Source organism: Lepisma saccharinum, chromosome 10, assembly GCF_977018435.1.
Source record: "Lepisma saccharinum chromosome 10, izLepSacc3.1, whole genome shotgun sequence".
In the NCBI taxonomy this organism is placed as follows: Eukaryota; Metazoa; Arthropoda; class Insecta; order Zygentoma; family Lepismatidae; genus Lepisma; species Lepisma saccharinum.
In genome coordinates this window covers 61,088,434-61,112,740 of record NC_139238.1, presented here as the reverse complement: position 1 = coordinate 61,112,740, position 24,307 = coordinate 61,088,434, and the positions used below count along the sequence as shown (strand labels likewise).

The 24,307-nt window shown below is 37.4% G+C and overlaps 1 protein-coding gene across 6 annotated transcripts in view; it reads right to left on the bottom strand.

Moving 5' to 3' along the window:
• LOC145993918 (sodium-coupled monocarboxylate transporter 2-like) overlaps nucleotides 1-24,307 on the bottom strand; it is a 386,054-nt gene that overhangs the window by 10,277 nt on the left and 351,470 nt on the right. For all 6 annotated transcript variants that reach the window (XM_083129842.1, XM_083129839.1, XM_083129844.1 and 3 more), the window contains one exon: nucleotides 9,742-9,964. In XM_083129842.1, the coding sequence (XP_082985968.1) occupies nucleotides 9,742-9,964 (223 nt within the window). The remainder of the gene's footprint in view (nucleotides 1-9,741; nucleotides 9,965-24,307) is intronic.

Sequence of the window (24,307 nt, the reverse complement as noted above, 5' to 3'; positions counted from 1 at the left end):
GTGCAATACAATGGCAAATTCCACCTGGTATTGTTCCTTGGTGCATCTTGATTCTTTTTGTTATTTTGCACTGTTGTCTTTCATTCCACTCGCTGCTAACATGTGTCTCTGACGTCTGTGTGCAAATGGCTGACGTGCAGCCGTGTTTACTGGTGGAAATCAAGTGAACAGTGGGTGGAAGATCTGTGTAATGAATTTCACTCTATCGCTAGATTGCTAAAGTGTGTTCCAGCCGTGTCTAAGAGGTAGTCTGGACTATTCTCAACTACTAAAGTGCAGTAATTGTGACTAGTGTACAGGCATGGGGAAAATCCTAAGTGACACTTCACCATGCAAACAAGGCAAGATTATGGCCCTGAAATCATCTGGTTTTTCATATATATAGACATATAAAACAAGGCCCAGGATTAATATATAGTAAAATATGAGCGGTATAACTGTCTACATATCACCCAAAACACAGTTTGCGTTCAATTGTTTTAACTGGTGCAGTTATTTTGTTACAGACTGTAGGTCTACTAAACTTAGCGAGGAGAGTAGAATCCAAAGTGTCAAGCACATATTGACCACAAATAAAGTGAGGAAAATTGCCCTGGATTCAGAGGACAAAAAGAGACGAATTCTCTCATGTGAGATACACACATTACCATGGGGTTATCATCGCCTGGAGGCTGGAAATCAATGTGATATTTGCCAATAAAATAACCAACGCCTATGAACCTGTTTGGGTTTAGAAAACAAGTCATGGAAGTGCCTGTTCAGATAGCCCCACCAAATCTCACTGATCTCTTGTCTAAACTAAATGTACTGATAATTATCCACTTGAACAGTATATTAACAGAATACACTGATTATACTGGAAAATATTTTTTATATCTTCAATAACAATCTAAATTATTACAAATTCCCCATTGGAGGGAAACTACAATTTACCATAAATCCCGAGAACAAGGGCGAGATAAAAAATGTCACTGGGAGGAATATTTATCGCATCAAATATGATAAGATGGACTCTGACACCACATATAATATATCTGCGGATGACTGTCTGTATGTAGAATTTCTGGGAGATGACGACAAACACATCCCACTGTTCCTGGAGCTGAGAATCACTTATTACATAATAAATAATCATCACCAAAATGCCCAATGATATTTTCGGTTACACAAAACACAATGATCACAACGATGAGATTCTTCTGCTCGATATTAGAGTAAAAAAATTACGCACTAATTACAGGAAACTTTCAACTCCAGTCTCCAATCCGAGATAGCCAGCCTCCAGTCTCAGTGTGTGGATCCTATTAAAAAATGAGCTCGAGAGATTCCGAAAAGCCTAGATCACCAATGCAGAACAACTCAAAAAACAACTGAATGAACAAACAAATAGTATTCGCACAGAACTACAAGCCATTATCCAGAGTATCAAAACTGAAGAGGATTATGATAGTGAAATTGCCGATTTGCGAGAGCAGTTTCAATCCTTTGAGATTGCTACACTGGAAAATATAAAAATCTAACTTCAAACAGATAAGTTGCACACTGCCATAACTGAAGTCCAAGCCAAACTTCAAATATTGGAAAATTTTATAAACAATCTGCCCTCCTCTAGCGAAGTCAATGCCGTCGGTCGCAGTGTTACGAACATCAAACTCCAACTTGACACTTACGAGGATTTCTGGAAAATCCATGCACCATAGCCCACATCGAGGATACTCTGGACACCATGAAAATTAACTGAGGAGTGTCCAGGAAACACTGTAATCGAAATTACCTTGTATCACCGAAACTCTGGACATAGTCCAGCAGCAGATTACTAAGCTGGAAAATCTGAACACCAAATCCGAACTATCCCATTTCCATCATTTGATAGATGACATACAGAACAAATTGGAAACACTGCAGCAATCGACACCTACACAAAATGACATAACACAACTTCAAGATGCCCTGAGTACTGTAGCCGATGCCACCGAATTAGATGCTGTGAGAAACGCTCTGGCGGCACTCCTGAATACAGCTAGCTTACCTACTTCTCAACCATTGAGAGCCGTGAGAAGAACAGTGAATCGAATACTCAAATCCGAGGATATCAAAAGCATCCAGGTGGAAATTGCACAAATTCGAGAGACCATCGCAACTTTGCCCACCCACCAAATCGTCAGCGAACTCCACTCACTATTTGTGTAAATCAGAAACCAGGTACATGATCTCACCAGCCAGAGTTCCAAATTGAGGCTCGTGGAGAGCTTACAGCAGATTATCTCAAACATCAAGCTTCAGATCGGGATCATGGAAACAAATCAAGAATCGGAATTATCCAGTTTCACCACCCAGCTCCATCATTTGAAAGAACAGTTCAATCAAAGGTACGTCTATGTGAGAATCAAACCCAGCTACGACAAGGTTGTTCGCACCATAGGGGAACACCTGGAACTGGTGCTGAGCAGATTAGATGAAGAAGAATCTCAACAATTGTTCTCTGTCTAGAGTTTCAGACTTCACAGTATTCCAAATACTCGAGGTCACTGGACGTATGTTAAGGTTGATAATATTTACAAATTATATCCCTACACACAGACTCATGAATTTTTGCTCAGCGGTACTGTTCCGTTTCTGAAGTTTCGATATTTGAAAAAGGGAAAACACTCCGAGGTTCCGCTCTTCACCATACATAAAAGATATGGTGTGTTCAGAGCACTTCAAATACCAATAGCATATTTGGATAATACCACCAACAAATATAAAATACATGAGGATGAACCATTATCTGTTTTTGATGGCGAAACTGGTGACCAATTATTATTTAAATTCAAACAATTGTACCAGAGGATAATCCCTTTTATGTAATCTTCTCTCATTTCATTCGATGTCTAGACAAGATATAGTCAATGAACTACACAGACCAGTTCCCCGTAACTACAAGCGACTATCTGTGGTAACAAAAGGAATTGATGATCTGTGGCAAGTGGATATGGTGGAAATGAGCACAGGAAGTTTGAAAAATTTGCATAAAATAAATAATGGTTTTAGGTATTTGCTCACTGTAATAGACACTTTTAGTAAATATGCTTGGGCTGTTCCTCTGAAATCTAAAACAGGGGCTTTTGTCACTGAGGCTTTTAAATTTATTTTTGAGCAAGGCAGAATACAACATTACTTACGGACAGACAGAGGGAAAAAAATTACAATTCTATGTTCACAGAATTAATGAATCAGTATAATATTCAGTATTATTCCACATACAGTGATTTGAAAGCCAGCATATTTGAAAGATTCAACAGAACACTAAAAAAATCATATATGGAAGCAGTTCAGTTTGCAGGGTAACTATAGGTGGGTAACAATTTTACCTGATCTTGTTCATTTTTGATTTTTTTTTTGATTTGATTTAGTTTATTTTACTTCGCCTTTTGTGCCTCTTGGCTAATTTGCGAAGATGGGGATGAGTGATGAAATGATGAAATTGATGAATGGACATTCACAAACAACCAAGCCCGACCGGGATTCGAACCCGGGACCCTTGGCGTCGCAGCGCGATGTGCTAACCACTCGGCCACAGGGTCGGGCTGATCTTGTTCATAATTACAATAATTTTATACATAGAATCATACATATGAAGCCTACTGAGGTGACCAAATCTGATAAGGCACAATTGATTTCCACTGTTTACTGTCCCAAATATCAACATACAATGAAGAAACGCAAGTACAAAATAGGAGATCAAGTAAGGGTTAGCAAATTTAAACACAATTTTGAAAAGGGATTCACTAAAAATTGGAGCACAGAGTTGTTCACTAAGGTTCGAGCCTTACCAGGGAATAGGCATACATATATAATAAAAGATGATTGCAATGTAATATTAAAAGGAAGATTTTATGAAGAGGAGCTTAGGAATAATAAATACCCAGATACATATCTTATTGAGAAAGTGCTATATAGAAAAAATAATAACCTATTTGTGAAATGGCTGGGATTGCCAGAAAAAAGTTGTGTTGATGGGTGATTCTATGACACCAGCATGGAATGTAGTGAGGTGCTTGCCCGATTTACTAGAAACTAGGGGAACAAATGGTGAGTTGCTACCTGACAATATCTGGTGCCTCATTGTAGACTCATCTGTAATCATCCTAGTACTAAAATTTTAAACCTCGTAGTATGATGAGCAATTTGTTACACTTATAGATTAGCTAAATTCACCAGAAGATATGAAAATATAGCCTAATTTTAGTCAAAATAGACCCTGATATCAATTAACATAATTCAAGGTCGGACAGTGAATGCCCTAACTCCTCTACTGATGCATCTCAACCATACAGCCTTTTTAAGATCAGTGAAAATCGATCAGATGTTTCAAATATTAGAGAAATATTAATCCTTAAATGCATAGCGTTACCATATGGTAACGTTCAACATTCGTACACTTTCGTGCCAGAGGCTTGTCTATATTTAGTGTGTAGGCAAACCTAGTGCCAGACGTCGCTCTAGGAATCATAAAGCTTGCATTTGAGACCATTTGTTTCAGTCCAGGTAACGGCATTTTTGTGAGAGGATGTATCTGTTTTCATCTAGTAATCAATGGGACCTGGGTTCGATACACGGTGGAGGTAAATGGCACGTTGGTTTCGATCTCACTTTAAATTGTAGGTCCAGTCCGAATTAGCTATTCTTTGCATAAAGTTGACTTAAAACTCAATAAAAAGTTTCTATGGCAAGTGAATATTCAAGAATGATAAACAATATGTGAATATAGGATAATTATCATTTACTAAATAGACACCTGAGCAATATTAGCTCAGAAAATGTGAGATTAATGTACAATCGATCTATAATATTCGTATTATTTAAAAGAATAATGAAATTTTGAAAGTAATTTTAAGGTACATTTTTAAAAAATCCAAGTTTTCAAAATAAATCAATTTGTAAGGGTGAATGCATAGCGTTACCATACTGTAACGGGGCATATTTCGAAAAGGGAGAATGAAAAGTTTCAAAAAATGATTGAAAATCACTTATTAGTACAGAACAGATATTAGACTAAAAACAAGAAAAAAATAATGAAAAATAATTCATGCGTTTAAGCGTTAAGATAAGCTAAGAATGAGATAATCGGGTCGTCATTGTCCCCCTCCCCCCTGTTGAAAAATGAGATAAGGCCTCTTCAACCTCATCTAAAACTAAGGGATCACTCTTCCCAAACAAAGATTAAATCATTCGTGAACACAAGAATAATTGGCAATTTTCCACACCCGGACATGACGTCTAAAACTAACAGTATAGCTCTAATGTGAAACAAATCTCGTCTCTTTTTGTCCTTTAACAAAGATAATAATAATTAGTAAACAAAATGTAAGGGTAGAATGAAATAAACCTTGCTTCTATATCAGGCGATTGACTTCGGTACAGTGATATTCTGAAGTGACTTTGCTTTTGATGTACTTTCGGCAAATAATATCTAAGAAAACTTAAATGCATAGTTCTATCACTTGGCGTGGAAGGAAATCCAAACTCATCACTACACTTTCCAGAAAGTAACTGCCATCATCTGTCATTCAAAGAAAATTTATCTCCTGCAGAATTCCTTGTGGCGAAACACACCTGCTGAAACCCAGTCATTTAGGTTGGGACAAACAAAAGTCTAAAGTTGGAAAGCAAAAGGGGGATTAGGCCAGGTATTTGAATTTCCATGAATATGTCTGAGACATGTCCACCACTTTCATGACGATGACTTTCTTGACTGCGGGAGGTCTCTAAAGAGAGTGATGTCCGCAAACACAAAAGGACATGGAAGGATTATCCACAGGTACATCGTTGGTTTTCGGAACCCCATTGGGGCTATTGTTACACGAGACGTACACGTACATCTGTACAAACAAAGCCTGGTACACTTTGAAGAGAACTAAACAGAAGCAGCGAACTCCTATGGGGATAATTTCATGTTACCTTTGATTTGCAAAATACTTGACTGCAAGTCTAATCTGTGTATGGATCTTTGTGTTACTTACTTTCTGCTCCTGGAAACTGAGTAAGGTTCAAATGCACAACTATTTTTCTTTTTTTCAAAATGAAAGGTAAGTTGGAAAAGCTGAACGCAACTTTGAAAGGGGGGGGGACATTGGTTTTGATCGTGCCTCTACAGACTTAAAAACAATGGTATCGGCTCGTATCGGTGCAAAAATATTAACCAATACTATTGGTATCGGCTTAATCCTAATACCATTATACTTCTCTGTTTTGAAGTGCAGAATTATCGTTCTTGTTCACTGATGTCATTAAGGGTTGCAGATGTAAACTATCTGGCCCAGCCATGTTCTCTGGGAGAACTAGAGGAACCTATCATTGCTGTTTTAGCAAATGTTCGAAGGATATCCTTCACTTAGGAGTCTAAACTGCACACCTTGCCGGCTATTTTAAGACTCTCCCAGCTACCTCTAATCACCTGGGAGTTGACTAGCATTTTTGATGATAGAGCACGTTATTTCCAGCTCATAACACAACGTATCCCATGCACTTTGAAACAGAATCTTTCTTACTTTGTGTAGTTCTATGCTCTTCTAATAAATAAATACCCTTCAACATTAGATAGTAACTTCACATCCAACTTATTTTGAAACTAGTATTCACATGCTTGTTAGAGCAAAATGGAGACTTGGTGAGGGATATACATGCAGATGATACAATAGGAGTAGAGAAAGAAAAAAGAAGTAAGTCTTGAAGCTTTCCTCATGACGAATGGTGAATAGATTCTCTTGTGGTATAGACCACGTTAGTATCGACCAATTCACCAGTTCCATACCACGATAAAATCTATTTATGAAGTAAAAAGGAATTCGAAATAATAAGAACAGTAAGAATGTAACAATGTTTGTGTTTTAAGAATTATTTTCCGGATTTTGTGTAGGTTACAGTCTCGAGTTAAAAAGTTATGTTTTATCAAGAAAATCAGAAATGTATTGTGTGATAAAATAAGGCATGAAAACGAACACATCAGATAAAAAAACAAGAAAGAAATAGAAATATTTTTCTTGATGGAAACGTGCAGTTTTCTTTTCTGGGGAATTTTGCCTCATGTAATATGCTAATAAAATATTGAGTAACATCGTCTTAGGTACCTGCAATAACTGATAATGGCTTACGTGACATTGCACAAAGTGGGCATATTTAGTGAACCGACTAGTTCTACTAAGTAATTTCCTGCTAAAATATCATATATATTTGTTTTAATATAAATAATTTATTGCAAGAAATAATTTGGTTTTCTTTACAAGATGTACAGCTTTAAATTTTGTTTCCCTAGACAGTATTGTTCTTTGGTGCTCCCCAATACCAAGGTTAGACATTTTATGTGAGTCCTTCGAAATGTGTCTGTTATGCAATGTCTTCGATATTTACATTCTACAAATTTTGAAATGATGAAACGAGAAACTCTTTAGAAACAATATATTTAAAGACTCAAAATTTAAATTTCTGAAGAATAAAGTTTAGTATATTAAAAAATATTTCAGTTATGTCTTAGTATCTAAAGCACATCTATATAAATTGAATTGTTGTTTTTAAGTCCACTTTATGCACATAAAGGCTAATCAGGACTGGACCTACAGTTTAAAGTGGGATCTGAACCACTATGCGCCCCCTCCACTGGGTATCGAACCCGGGACCGCTTGATTACAAGGCGACGACGCAACCACTGCACCATGGGGGAGGTCCAAAGCACATCTATAAAAATATATTAGTACTAGGGTACAAGGTCAGGTAAATATGGGGGCGGGGTAAAATTTTGAGCCCCAGTTGAACTTCTTTTGAAACTGATGTACTAACAGAATGGACTGGTGCGTTGTCTCCCAACAGCAGCGAACCTTTAGTGAGAATTTCTCACCATTTCACCATCAGTTCATCAAGTAATCGAGTGAGGGCATCACAATAGTAGATACCAGTTTCTCTTTGACCCTTTAGCAGTTAGTCCGTCAGTCCCAGCTGGCTTTCTAACTCTTCCCTTTTTTGTGGAGAGGGCGGTAAGAAGCTGTGCTTCCAATGTTTGTTCATCTGTTTTTTTGCTGGGTCCCAAAGGATGACATTCTGTCCTGGATATTTTCAATGAATTCATGAATGCAAAAGATGTTGAAAGTATAAATTCTGTATGTAGGGATGGAATATGAAAAGTTACAATTTATACAATTTCATAAGTGGTCAAATTCCTACAATTTGCTGTGACAATTTTGGAATTATTTAGTTTAGGAAAACTCCGAAAAATTCGAAAGAAAACAAGGTCTATCCCATATTCTTCTGAATCAGATTTATATATTATCTTGTCAACCACTCTACTACCCGTGTCTCTTATCCCTTGAAAAAAGGAGACACTAGCCTGCTTCATGATATACTCAAACAAAAATGTATGTTATTCCACCATTTCACACTCACTGTAAACAATTTTCAACTCTTTAAAATGGTTTCTGAGACCACAGACAAAGTGATCCAATAAGGAGCACAATGTAGTTGAATAGGTGTAAAGTGGTTTGAATTCCTTGGGAATAGAATGATGCTTGTAGAAAATAGTTTCCTTTGTGTTGAGTTATCAAAAAATAGGTTCTATTAATACCAATACCTTGATTCTGTCAATTTTTTTCTGGGGTACAATGGGTAAACTACGATCTACGGAATTAGGGGGTACTACTGAAACGACTACAAAAATTTAGGGGGTACAGTATACCCCTGTTCCCCCTGTTCTTACGCCACTTAACATATAGTGCTTTGCTTATGTTCGATTTCATTTACTAGTAGCCATTTTATATTGGGAACCCTGAAATTTCTCTTAACTCCATAGGTAACCTACCTGCCCTTCTGTAAATTTCATTGCTTAGTTGCCGCTGCCCTGAAACTTTTTATACTCTGTATACATCACCGAATGTGAGGAGAAATAATGAAAGGTGTCACATTTTTCAATACTTTTAGGCTATTATAATATTAATAACTACTGATAATTTACTTAATTGATGCTTTTTAAACAGGTTACTTATTATTGTCGTTAATACATTATTATTATTATTATTATTATTATTATATTATTATCATTATGTACACTTTGCAAATATTTAATTAAATATTAAAATATTTCCTTCTACATAATCTCAAAGTAGGCTTATGCACATGTATCAATATGCACTAATTATATTTAAAATAAATTTATTTATCATTACTTCGATTGTACAGTTTCGGACACTATGGAGTGATAACGATACCACTGAAAGACCAGAAGTGTTTGTGACTGTACGTTTGTATATATTTGCAACTTTCATAATTACTTGCATAAGTCTATATTGTTTATTTTTATATACATTCTGATTGATGCTAAGATTATGAAGATAATAATGTAATTATTTTCTTCACAACATTATTCTAGTTTAATCGATTACTTAATTAGAGCAAGTTGCTTACTAAACGAATAAGGGTAGTTTGAACACTAACACGCCCCTTTATCTAGAATCGTGCATGTTTATCGTACGGAATACCTCAAACACAGAACATCATAGCACACTTACTCTCCAATTCCTAGGTGAGCCAACAACCACACCACTTCTCTGCTTTCTATGTGAGCCAATCAGCTGAGCAGCATTAGGTTGAGCTTCCTCCAGGAAGCACACAGAGCTCCCCTGTATTCTCAATCCCTGGGACTCGAAGAGATAAAAAGTTTGACCATGATCACTAATCGCTACTATACACAAACAGGTGTAGTTTTACACTTACCTTATTTCGACATTTGTATTCAGGTAAATGCAGTTTTCTTCTTACCACTTTTGGTAATTTTGTGTAGAGTAAAAGTGCTCCAGGGGATAGTAAGTCCGGGTTGACATTTTTAGGGTCTTCAAATGTCGTGAAAAAGCTTACAGCAAGACCAACCATTATAGTCGTCATCATACCCAGAGAGCACAGCCACAGGTAAGATAGCTTGTATAAAGGGAAGACGTATCTGAAATTAAATTTATAAACAGAGTAAATATAATGCGTTCACATAGTTTAACTAGTGGAGAATTTAGAACCGATAACACAACACTAAAATCTTGGAAAGTATATTTTTGTGGTAATTAAGGTGTTGTACCATTTGGAAAATAATAATATATGGTAAAACTGTATGTTAAGAGAATTATAATCTCTCAAGAAGTTAGGTAGAACTACTGTTTCTTGCGACATTATTTTTCTCTAAATATACACATAAGTGCCAAATGTCATGGGATACCTAACTAATATCCTGTGGGACCTCCTTTAGCAAGCGAAGTGCAGCAACTCGATGTGGCGTGGACTCTACCAGTGGGCGGAAGTCCCCTAAAGAGATGTTCAGCCATGTAGTATTTTAGTGATAGTGGTGTAGTGATTTCCAAGGGTCCCGGGTTCGAATCCTGGTCGGGCTTGGTTGTTTGTGAATGTCCATTCATCAATTTCATCATTTCATCACTCATCCCCATCTTCGCAAATTAGCCAAGAGGCACAAAACGCGAAGTAAAATAAACTAAATCAAATCAAATCAAATCAAAATGGTGTAGTGATTTGCTTTATTTTACTTCGCTTCATCGACCAGCACACATCCCAACCCTGCCATTAGCTCGTACCAACTGGAATTGTGACTCATCTCTCCAAGCTACGTTTTTCCAGTCATCTAGCGTTGAATCAATGTGTGCACGAGCCCAAGTGAGGCACTGCTTCTGATGGTGTGCTATTTGTAAAGGTTTTCTAGTATGTCTTTTGCTACCATGCTGTCGTCCTATACCCATAATCACATTAAAAGACGTATCATAAGACTCACAAGAGTACAACTGCAAGCACTGTTATGCTCTGCATATGTATACACCTGTTACATGATCCTAAAAGCAGAACATAAAAGTTAACACATTAAAATTGAGGTGCTTCCAACGAAGCTCTAAAACCCGCTGCTGGTATACGACCATTGGTGTTTCTGCCTTTGGAGGGCTGTCAGAGAAAAATCGATAGAAGGTGCAGAAAACTCCAAGGTCGCGAGAGGTGAAATGAGTGGACAGATGCCAGGAAGATCACTGTCAATACCAAATGGTCTAGAGTGCAACGTCCACCCACGCAGAGTTCAGCACCACTGTGCAGGAGTACTGGTACGGCTGCGTTCAACATGCTAAACACTGCAGTTGGGTGGTCGGCAAAAGTTTACCCATATGTGCTAACTGATTCAGTCGTAGTACAAAGACTCAGAAATATCTCAGGGCTTGCTGGGTGTAAAGAAAGATTAAACCAGGTTTATATATATATATATATATATATATATATATATATATATATATATATATATAGTTTATTATAATCTGAACACAAAGATGTCCGTTAGCACACGAGTCTTTACCTGTACCCCTTACGTGCTTTTACCTGTACTACCTTTAGACTCAAAGAAAAAAAAAGAGAGGGAACAGGGAACATCCAATTCCTTCCTCGCAGTGAGGCGCCAATGGGGTGTATGGAGACCTAATTTTATTTAGGGCCTGGTCGTCGCAGTCATCACGGGTTCCCCTGAAAGAGAGAGTAGGTTGTCTGGAAACCCAACGCCACACTACCCTGGTGGGGTGCCGCAGGTTGATAGGGGAAGGAAACCTCTCGCAGCAAGCGGAGCGGGTCCTCTCACTCTAAAGTGGAGTTGTTCTCTCTCGCCAATAAGTGGAGTGGGGTACCTCTCACTCGAAAGTGGTGTGGGTTCTCTTGCCAAAGGCAGAATTCAACCTCTCTCGCTGGAAGGCGGAGTGCGGCTTCTCTTGCCCGCAGGCGGAGGACAACTTCTCTTGGGTGCTTGGCCTCTCGCAAGAGCGGAGTGCAACTTCCTTCCTTCCTTAGGATGCTTGAACTCTCGCAAGAACGGAGTTATCCTTCTTCCAGGTCCGTTGGTAAGAGAGATCTTATCGGGAGCCGACCTGAAAGCCAACTGAACTGCGGGCCTCGCTGCGCTGGCTTTATACTCGCGGTGGCGCATGGGTGGTGAAAATTTTAACTACAAGTACGCGTTGCTAACTCATTTTTTTACATATTGCAACCTTCGTACTGAGAAACATCCAAGAAGTAACATTAAGAAAACACTAGTGGGAAAATCACTAGTTGTACGTGTCAATATAAACTAAAACTGTGTGAATTCAGACAATACAATTAACAATGAGCCTCGCAGGACTCTGCAATCCTAAACATCGAGTTGAACAGTGTAAATGACAATAAATGATAACATTTACCAAATACAACGACCACGCAGGGTCAAATAATAATAAGCGAAACTAATAACCGTAGAGGTGGATCCGTTAACACATTTAAACATTTAGCATGCATTCTTCATCCATACCTTCTTAACAAAATATAATATTGCGACCTCGCAGGGTCGTTAAATGTGGCGACCACGCAGGGTCGTTACAAGAGACCTTAGGGTTGAGCTGATACTTTGCCAGCCTACTCTCGTCTTAGACAGTGTAATATGAAGGATGTGAAGGTATCGAGCGAAGATGGAGGAAGTATTTCACTATCAGCCGCCGTCTTTGCAGAAACAGCGACGACTCAGATGCTTCTCCATACAAACTGGCAACTGGACTGGTACGGAGAACACCAGTACATACACGAATACCAGCATGGTGGACGGTTTCTAGGATGCAAAACCTGGATGTGCAGGGAGACGAATATACAACACATCCATAATCCAGCTTCGACCTGATGAGTGAACGGTACAGGCGCAGCAGTACCGTCCTATCAGTACCCCAAAAGGTATGACATAAAATGCGTAGAAGGTTGAGAACCCTCAGAAAAGAGAACTTTAAGTGACGAAGGTGAGGTTGCCATGTTAATTTCTTGTCGAAAATGAGACCGAGAAATCGGACCTCATTCACGAGACATAGGGGCCGTTTTCCCCATGTACAGGTCAGTATCAAAGTGGCATGTACGTTGATGACAAAAGTGTATGCACACGGATTTCTCAGAGGAAAATCTGAAACCAGTTTTGGAGGACCACTCAACCAAACCCCCACCTAGTGGTTGCATGACTTTAGAAGGAAATACAATTTTGTACTCAGGACAAATAGGAGATAATGCAGTACACAGGAATGGCATAGTATACTCCTAAACAGACTGGAAAAGAAGAGCCTAATAGAATGAAAACCTATATTCGGCAGAATTATTACAGCTAGGTTTAGAACCAGCTTTAGAAATATAACTATAGTACAATGTTATGCTCCCACAGAGACGACATAAATTGAGAGGAACGATGAATTTTACCAACAACTAAATGACGCAATAAAAATTGTGAAGAAGAGAGATATTTTGATCCTCATGGGTGGCATGAATGCCAAGGTAGGCTCGCAAAATGAAGGATTGGAAATATAATGGGAAAACATGGTTTGGGAGACATAAACGATAATGGAGAAAGATTGGTAAACCTATGTGCATATCACGAATTGGTCATTGAAGGAAAAATCTTCCCTCATAAACACTGTCACAAAGTAACTTGTGTTTCACCAGATAGCATTACAGAAAATAAAATAGACCATATAACAATAAGCAGGAAGTTTAGGAGATCGCTAATGGATATAAGAAATAACAGAGGAGCAGATGTAGAAAGTGAATCATTATCTTGTGGTAACCAAATTTAAGCTAAAAATAATGTCAACATCTAAGAAGTTTGAACGAAGAAAAAAGAAAATTAATGTTCAAAGATTGACAGAGAAACAAAAACAAAAGGAATTTAAATTAGAAGTAAATAATAGATTCCAAGCTCTCTTGGAAAGTACACAGCATGAACCAGATATTGAAACAAATTTGGAAAATGTGAAGAGAATCTACTTAGAAACTGGAGAGAAGGTACTTGGAATTAGAAATCAACTACAAAAAGACTGGATGTCTGAAGACACTTGGAAAGTAATAAGAAATTGGAAAGAAGCAAAACAAAAAATAAACCAAAGCAGAACAAGATTACAGAAAGCAGCAGTCCAAACGGAGTACTCAAAAATAGATAAAAAGGTGAAAAAATGTGTGAGGAGAGATAAGAGGAATTGGTTAGAGGACTTAGCACAAAATGCAGAAGAGGTGGAAAATAGAGGTGACTTAAAACAATTGTATGATATAACTAAGAAATTATCCAGAATAACATTCATCAAGAGTAATCCAGTGAGAGATAGAAATGGTAATCTATTGCTAACCAAAGAACAACAAATGGAAAGATGGAGAGAATATTTTTCAGACATATTGAATAGAAATGGGAAAAGAGAAGAAGAAACTTGTAACCGAACAAGAACAGAAGGAAGTAGGAAAGATACCAAAATTAAATTGGGGCCCCCAACTAGAGCAGAAGTTAGATTAGCAATAAAGCAAGGCTCTTGGAATGGATAACATAAATCTGGAACTAATTAAATTTCATGTGGAAACTTCCATTGACCTATTACAACCGATGTTGGAGAAAATATGTAATGAAGAAACATTTCCATTAGAATGGAGAGAAGGTGTAATAGTAAAGCTGCCAGAAAAGAGAGATAGAACTAACTGTAAAAACTGGAGGGGGATTACTTTGCTAAGTATACCAAGCAAGATACTATCGAGAATAATCTTAAATAGAGTGATGGATGTTGTAGAATCAAGATTGAGGAAAGAACAAGCTGGTATCCGCAGACAACGTAGTTGTGTCGATTTAATAAATACTCTAAAAATAATTCTGGAACAAAACAGTGAATGTCAAGTCACCTTATATCTTACATTCATCGATTTTGAAAAGGCTTTTGACTCACTAAATAGAAAAGTCATGTGGCAGACACTAGCAGACTATGGTATTCCAACGAATATATTAAACCTAATGAAGGATATGTACGAAGGTTTCAGGTGCAATCTTCTACATGAAGGACAGCTTACAGAATACGTAGATGTTACAAATTTATAATTTATTTATTTATTTATTTTTTGAGAAAATTTCAGATACCGCATAGTTGGCCATTTTACACTGAAATTGTCAACAATGAAAATGCAAAGATAATAATAATAATAATAATAATAATAATAATAATAAGCAAAACATATTTAAAATATAATACAAGTAACAAAATAACACAAAAGTGAGTAGCAAATTAACAAAAATAAGTAAAAGATGGCACTATTTGATATTATTTACAAACATTTCTTCTAATAGATGACCGAAAGGCAAACTCTGAGGAAAATATATCAATTCTTGATGATAGATCATTGTATTGGGTGGCAAGTCAGTATAAGATAGATCTTTTATGAAATTTCAAGTCTAGGTTTTTCTGTATAAAATAATCTTGTATTGCGAGTTGAGCGCATAGGTAATCGAAAGTGGAATTTCTCAAGAAGTGTGTTGCAGCACATTTTGCCATTCACAATATTGTATAAATAACTGAAATCATTCTGCAAACGTCGCTGATAAGCAGTTTGTAAGTTTAGAAAAGACAAGAGATGCGGAGGTGAAAAATTGCATAATGAGGAACCCTGTATCGAACTATAGCTAGGAAGAAGTGAAAGACTGAATCAATTCTAGAGAGATGATTGGGACATGCCATGGACCAGACGAGAGAGCAGTATTCTATTATTGGGGAAATGAATGATTTGAAGTACAAGGTGATGGCTGAGATGTCACTAATTTCAGTGAAACGGTACAGTAAACCTAAGAGATGCATGGCCCTTTTAGTGGTGCCTAAAATTTGTTCCTCAAATGTAAGCTTTTGGTCGAAAATAATGCCTAGGTTTTTGTGAGAGGATACTGCTTGGATGTTATTGCCAGAGACGGAATAAGATGACTTTAACAGGTTCTTCTTGAGAGAGATGGTGAGAGTAGTACACTTTTCAGGGTGTAATGTAAGGTCCCATGTCAGACTCCAGGAAGTAAATGTTGTTATGTCATTCTGAAGAAGATGAGTATCGTGTGAAGTGGAAATTTCTCTGAAAATTTTACAGTCATCTGCAAAAAGAAGGTAGTTGCTAGAGGGAGCTGTGAGAAAGTTGGCAAGGTCGTAGGCGAATAGTATGAATAAGAGAGGTCCTAGAACACTGCCCTGTGAAACTCCAGAGAGGACAGGAAGAAAGTTAGATATAGTCCTGGGATTGTTGCAGTGATATTATGTATGTGTAACTTGTATTTTTTCCGAAGAAGATACTTTACATGTCGTCGCAGAGCAGCAACGGTGTTGTTCGTGTGTTCACTCGGGAAGTCCTTCCAAAGTTGCCATGCTCGTGTCTTGTTGGCCAATACAGCCCACACTTCTGAGTCGAACCAGCACGGAAATCTACGAGAAGCTATTTTCCCTGTAGGATTAAGGTCCGTTACTGTTGCTTAAATGATAGCTGCAAATAGGTGAAGTGCGTGATCAACGGTGCCATCATCCAGAAAGCCCCAGGGAAAGGAGTTGAGGAAAAGTCTTATCTCCTCCCATGGTGCTCGGTTCCACAGGTAGCGCTTCTTCTGGATCGGAGCTCGATGTCCTCTTCTAGAGGGTTGGGGGATGAAAATGGACATGTCCAAACTCTTGTGGTTGGAATTCAGGATGTTCTTACGTGGTGTGATACTAATTTCGTTCAGAGTGGATAGATCATAGTCCAGGTTGCTATTCTTCCTGGTGTTGAACAAATTATGTTGTTTCAGGTTTAAACCACAAATGAAAGTTTCAATAAACCATGCGTCATTTGTACACTTTGCTGTTCCATTCACGGGGTCTTGCCAGTCAATAGAGAGGGTTGAAGTTGCCGAAAAGGGCAACATCCCCAAGAGGAAGTGCTGCAAGTAAAGAAAGGCGGCATTCTTCCAGGAGATGCAAAGGACTGTTTCTATGTGGTCTGTAGAAAGAACCAAGGAAAACATTTTTTTTTACTGGTCACTGAAACCTCAACCCACAGTATTTCACAATTCCGTTTCATATCATAACATATTTTGCTTGGAAATTTTGCGTTCACACAGATCATGACGCCACCACCACGAGTCACATGATCGTTTCTATATATATTGAAATGACTAGTGATTGGCAGCTCACTGTCACAAAACATTATCCGTTAACCATGTCTCGGTAAATATCAAGCAGTCATATACCAAGAGTTCACCCACAAATGAAGCACAGTCAGCAAGTTTATTCTTAATGCTCTGTGCATTTTGGTAATACTCAGAGAAATTTGTCAACGTTTTCACAGGTCCCGGATTCACTTGTATGTCCCCACACATCAAGGCCATGCAGAGGAGGTGAAAATACCAGACCGGGATCCCCTTACCTGCCGAGCGCTGTTCTCTGCTGCTGGGCGAAACCATGGCGGACACACACACACCTGTTGCCACGAGTGCCGAAAACGAAAATCTTCTGTCAGCACATCTCCACCTCAACAGTCAGATTCCTGACAGGCTGCATTCTATCTCTGACAATATTTCTGCTAGTATTAGATGCAGTTATGAAGAAAACTATGGGTTGCAGGAAAAGAGGAATACAATGAGGACTCAAAGATAGACTAGAAGATTTAGATTTTGCGGATGACGTCTGCTTATTAGCTCAAAGACTTAACGACATGAAGGGGAAACTAAAAAGACTACAGGAGGAAGCAAAGCAGGACTCACTATTAATATGAACAAGACTAAAGAAATAAGTGTCAATGCAAGAGGGAAAGAAAAATTGAATGTTTGTCATGAGTTGGTTGAACAAGTAGAGTCATTTTTGTACTTAGGAAGTGTCATAACAAAAGTAGGAGGTTCAGATGAAGACATACAAAATAGAATCAAGAAAGCAAATGTGGCATTTATACAACTGTATCCCATTTGGAAAACCTGCAATGTTTCTAGACAGACAAAAAGAAGGATTTTCAATACAAATGTAAAATCAGTTTTACTGTATGTTTGCGAAACATGGAGAACCACACAAACTAACAAGAAAAGGATACAAAGATTTATTAATCGCTGTCTCAGACGTATCCTCAATATAAAATGGCCAGAAATAATATCAAATGAAGAACTATGGAGAGAAACTAAACAACAACCAATTCCAACCCAAATAAAGAGAAGAAAATGGAGTTGGTTAGGGCACATCTTACGAAAACCAACTGAAGCAATAGAGAAAGCAGCCTTAGACTGGAATCCCCAAGGAGCCCGGAAAATAGGACGTTCGAAGAAGACATGGAAGAGAACAGTAGAAGAAGAAGCAGCCGAGAATGGAACAACATGGAGAGAGGTCAAGGAGTTGGCATGTCACAGAGCCAAATGGAGCCGTTTCACTGAAGCCTCATGCTCCTGATGGAGAAAAAAGAATTAAGTCAAGTAAGTCAAAGACTCAACCAAACGGTTTATTGTCAGTTGGAGTTGACGAGAAGCTGACGCGAGATTCTGTCAGCGACAAAAGATTGTGAGGTCGTTTACATAGAGGAGACCATGTACAAGGGAAAGAATGTTTGCCATGGCACTGTTAGCTTCTATGGCAAACAGAGTCACGCTAAATACGCTGCCCTGCAGGACAGCGTTCTCTTGTTTATGAAGATCTGAAAAGGAGTTCCCAACACCTACGTGGAAAGAATGATCGCATAAAAAGTTGTGAATATGTATTTCTAGTTGAACCAGATGGTCCAGCGTGGGATGGTTGGAACGAAAAGCACTTTAAGAATTGCTTATCAAGGAGTGTCCCTCAAAAAAAAAAAAAGTGAGACGCAATCATATTTGAAGATTTACACAACTCTGATATTCAACTTCAAATCCCCATCCTTCCGCTAAATTTACATATCGATATAAATTTTGTGCTGACTGGTATCCTTGTATAATGGAATTCTAACTTGGAGCCATAAAAATAAATTATTTGAAATCCTTACTAAGTCCAGTTCTCGATACACAAAATTAAATGTATCTTCTCCTAAAATATCCAAGATAGTAGTATCTATCTCCTGCATGGTTCGCTTGCAATATTTGGATAAATACCGCCCACTTCGAATTCAGTTACATTTCGAACTTTTGATTTTATACTTTACACTACAAAATCTGCATATAAAAATAAATGAATCCAAACGTAAGAAAACAAAATCAAAATTGTAGGATTATCCCATACCAAGAAGTAAGCGTAATATTTCATGCTGTGTGCATATCCAGTATAAAGAGAACAATGCTCCAACGGAAGATATCAATTTTGCAGCATAAGTAGTTACGTAATTATGAACTTCATCTACAGGGGCAAGTAGCAAGGGAAACTTGTCCGGCATGAAACCCGAAAAAATAACAATTTTCCGCATTCCTTCTCTTGTTCAAGTAAGCTTCAAATAAATTACAAGCCACTCAAAAATCAGATCCATAAATTCACTACTTCAGTAAGCTCTTTATAACTACATTATTCTTTATATTCTTACGTATTGTTCGTTTTGTTGTATCACATATGTTGTTGGCAGTTACTCTGTGCATGCTCCTTAAAGGAGGACCAGGTGGTAAATTTATCTAATGAGGGCGTGTGTAATTTTTTTGCTCTGGCGAGTTTGTGATTTAGAGAGAGGAGGCGGGGGCAGAGCGCATACATTAGACTAGATGAAATTTCGCTCATTTGCACAATTTTGCCAGATATGTGCGAGGCTAATGTTTCTTCTTTCATACCAGTATTATTCAGACACAGTAAACAAAAACCATCAATTCTCAACTCTCTAACATAGTTAAAGTTTTATTTTTGCAATTACAAGTACTTCTCTCACTAGTGGGTAAGTGAAAAATTCCACGTTTAAACCTCTTAGCATTTTGATTTTGCTAAGTGTGAGTAATGGATGTGCGAGATGTGAGGCCCTATATTGGTGTTGATTCAGTCCTGGAATATTTATTTTGTTAAGCGTATAGATAATACTATTCTCATTCATGCAGACGACTGTGGGGAATTGGGAAGTAAACATGAAAGTGTACGAATCTCCACTTACATGATTCCAGTTAGTAATATAGCTATAGTTCACGAAAACTTACCCTTCAGAAGGAGTTGTTGGTGTAAGCGTATCATTGCACATGTACTCATCAACAGAAAGGGGCATCTGCGGATAAACAATGAACCATTCTTCTCTTGTGAGTTGATCCTTGATTGCGGTTCAGAAAACAAAAATAATGCTCATAATCATTACAGACACTTACACTTCAGAAGAAGTTGTTGATACAGGCGTTAGAGTCTCATTGCACACACAGTCATTAACAGAGATGGGCTTCTGCGGAAAGACGATTAACCCTTCTTCTCTTGCGATTTTGAGCCTTGACTGCTATCCAAGTAACGAAAAACATGCACACAATCACTCCAGACACTTACCCTTCAAAAGAAGTTGTTGATACAGGCGTTAGAGTTTCATTGCACATGCAGCCATCAACAGAGACTAGCTTCTGTGAATAAACGATCAACCATTCTTCTCTTGCGAGTTGAGCATTGACTGTGATCCAGGTAACGAAAATCATGCCCACAATAACTTCAAGTAGTGTACATTAGCCGATTATGCTCCCTGCTTTTGGTTGTTCACACATACGTAAATAACCCCGCTTCAAAGGCACCATGTATGAGTACGTACGTGGAAAAGCTCGCTTCCACAGTCATCATTTGTACGAATCTCACCACAAGTACGAAGGGCCCTCGGTGTAAGTAGTAGGTACGACAGAATTCTGGCAACAACCTTGTGTAAGATCAATTGATACTATTGTCTATTTTGGCCAAAATTAAGCTATATTTTCATATATTCTGGTGGATTTAGATAATTTATAGGTTTAGCAAATTACCTAACCATGCTACGAATTCTAAACCCTCGTACTAGGGTGATTAACATTCTTGAAATGTCTAGCTTGGGAATATTCTACTCTCAGAGTCAAGTGACACTCTGTAGATTGGTTGAGAGTGTATTTAAATTATGCTTCAAACAGGTGGTTAGTCTTGTTTGAGAATGGTGCCAAGGTAGTTTTTTTAATTATGAAAACTACTGACTACTTGATTACTAGTTATTTTTAAAACACCCTGCTTTGCTTATATGTAAGGTAGTTTCTTAAATATTATTTTGGTTACTAATATTAAGAAAAAACTTTTGAGTCATCCTATGTGACAGACTAGTCTAGACTAGTCTAGTAAATTAGAAATTATTTTTAGCAACTAAAATTGTTCTGTGACTCTCTCATTCTTCGTATCATAAAGAAAAGTCTTCTCTGCAATAAGAGTAACACTACATAAAGTGTTGTCAGGTAGAGGCTCATGGAATTCACATACAATTTTGATATGTGTTCTATCATTGACTACCACGTGCTTTCTTTTTGACGTGTTGATGACAAACATTGGCCTGTGTGCTTTGAATCCACTTGGAGTATAGTATAGATCTATGTTTCCCTCAGTCACTCTTTTGTAAGCAGTGGAAGCCTCATATAATTTGAGATAGTCATCTTGTGCTATGTCCAGATTATACTTTTCACGAGAGAAAATCTAATTACGTCCATTTTTAAGATAAATATTTTTAATCTTGCAATCATCAAATTTGTTGGAATCTTTTTCTTGTGTGTTTTCTCTCCCAGTCTGGAACAGTACAATTACAAAATCTGGCATATCATACTGTATACTACTGAATTGATTAGTAGCATCAAATTCATAATGTCCACCAGAGGCTAGTTTTTGGACACACTGGTAAGTGTAAAATCCAATATGAACTTGTGGATTTTTCAGAATATTTGTTTGTATTTGAGAGCATAATTAGTATTGTATTCTACTACTGGTATCCTCAGCTCCATTGTCTTGATAATACACTTGGCTCCTTGAGGTAAGCTGTTTGGAAGTGTTGTACCATCAGAACTCAAAGTACTATAATGCATTAGTGCATTATTGTTATTAGCTGCCCTACGAAAATTAATTCTCAAACCACCTTTCCATATGATGTCCTTGTAGTCTGAGAAGAAACCTGTCAGCAGACGCATGGGGAACAGTACTGTGTGTTTTTTGTTAGAATTTTGGTTCCTGATTTAAATCACCCTGCCTGGGAATATGTTGCATCTACTTTGGAAAATTTAAGTGTTCCTATGGCAGTAGAAGTAATACCAGGATAGTCTACTCTATCAATCACAGTACCATGTTTTCTAATTTCTACTTGAGAGAACAAGTGTGATACAAAATTATCTACTAGTTTTTTGTTTGCATCAGCGGGAAATGCTTCATTATTTTCATGTTTTACTACTTCAAATTTAATATACAAGTTAACCCTGTGAGGATGTACAAAATTGTCACCCACGTACACGTGAAATTCAATTTCATGATTGGGTTCATTTAGATTTGAAAGTACGACGATTGGGAGGAGAAGATTGTAATTCATAACTTTCAATATGCCCCATGTTATTGCTTATTTTATATATTAATTTTTATGATTCCTGTTGTGGAGGCACCTGCAAAATCGAATACTTCACATTTTTCGTTGGTTACTACTAACTCTATGTGGTCTATACGATTGTGGGATACTGGAAAATAGATAGGTGAGAAGGGTGTGTAGATGATAGGCTCCATGAACTCAGAATTTGGTTTGAAAGTTGCTATGATTCCAATTTGTTTGTGACTATGTTGCCATCAGAATTAGTAATCATTCCTTCTGCTACATTAAAATGAATATTCAAAGTCCCTATGGCCAAGAATTTAGGGATATTGCCACCTATGTGTTTGATGGCAGTCTCAAGTTTTGTGTTATTCTCAAAATCAAGTAGGTTACCAAGTGTACCCAGATCAACTGTTTCAGTTGCAGAAACTAATTCCACCCTGTGTGTAACAGAGTTTTGTGATAGTAACACACATCTAGGCAGATGAGTTTGTAATGTTGATAGATTACACTGGGGAACAGTGAAATTGCGGCACAGTGTTTGAGAGCTAATTTAGGGCAATGTCATGCTGCTGAATAATGATATGATAATATATTTCCTGAATTAGCTCTAATTTATGAAATAAATGCAACTAAACCAAAATGGCGGAAACATAAGACGTACATATAAATGAACTTCCAACAACAATTTAATATTTCTCTTTGTGATTACAATCATTATTATAAAAATAAATTTATATAGGCCTATGATCATAATAATTAAGAAAATATGTACACAATGAAGTAACAAACTATGTGAAACGTTTTCTATACGATTTCCTGCTGTATTGCTTTTTAGGACAATCCCTCTGTAAACTCCAACAGCAGTCGGCCATCATGTGGCGATCCCACCATCCCTGGTACCTTTCTTCCATTATCCTTATATCCTGATGGAACCTTTCTTCCCGTTCTTCACTAAAATCACCAAGGTTCTCAGGGAATCTGTCAATGTGGCTATGTAGAAAATGTATCTTCACACTCATATTAGCTCCCAATTTCTCAAAATTTTTCAACATATTTCCAAATATATCGCGGTAGTTTTCTGCTCTGTGATTCCCCAAAAAGCTTTCTGAAAATCTTCAATTGATGGTTTATTTACTTGAGATGAGAAGGCCAGTATTGAAACACATAGGTGGCCACAATTTACATTCTCAAAACCCTGGATATGCTCGTCACTATAATAGAGATTAGGAGTATTGAGATAACTAACTACGTAAAACTGATGGTGCAATACTACCAAAAGAATCAAAAACAAAAGCTATGTTAGCTTGTTTGTAATAACAGATGCAGTGGGTACCTTGACTTTTGAAAATATCCAAATTGACTACTCCACACTCTTTTTTATATGGTCCCTTAATAGGTAGGGAATCGTACATGCAGACACATCAGAAGTGCTTAATTCCCAATAATTCAATGAAATTTTCAATACAAAAGTTGGAGAGTGTTTCAATTTTTTTTATATTTTCTCAAAGCGTTAATAACCTTGCCTTTCTTCTCCATTGCTAGATTATGACGTTTCTGCTCTTCTAGTTTAGCTTTGTTTTTCTATGCGTCAATAACTGTTTTTGCTATAGCAGCATTACCTCCTGCTTGACTCCCCAAAACACCTAGAGCTAATAAAATAGCTGGAATACTGAATATGAAACCACCAGTGTGTTTCTTTTTTCTGGAACACTGCAATCTTTTCAACTGAGGTGTACTAAGAGTTAATTTCATTCCATGACCCTTACTCAAAAAATATTTTTTCTTCTCTTCCTGTTTTTCTGGTGAGGAGACTGCCCAAGGATCCTAGAGATTTTAGATCTGAATAAGGTAGTTGGTATACACTACGTTTAGGTTTCAAAATGATAGGTATATATATATATATATATATATATATATATATATGATTATAGTCCCCACCCTAATTTTTTTGTATTCATGACAATGGTTGTACCTAATGCTGCTATTTTTTCACCTAATGAAGCATCTTTGCTGATTAGTCTTCCAAATG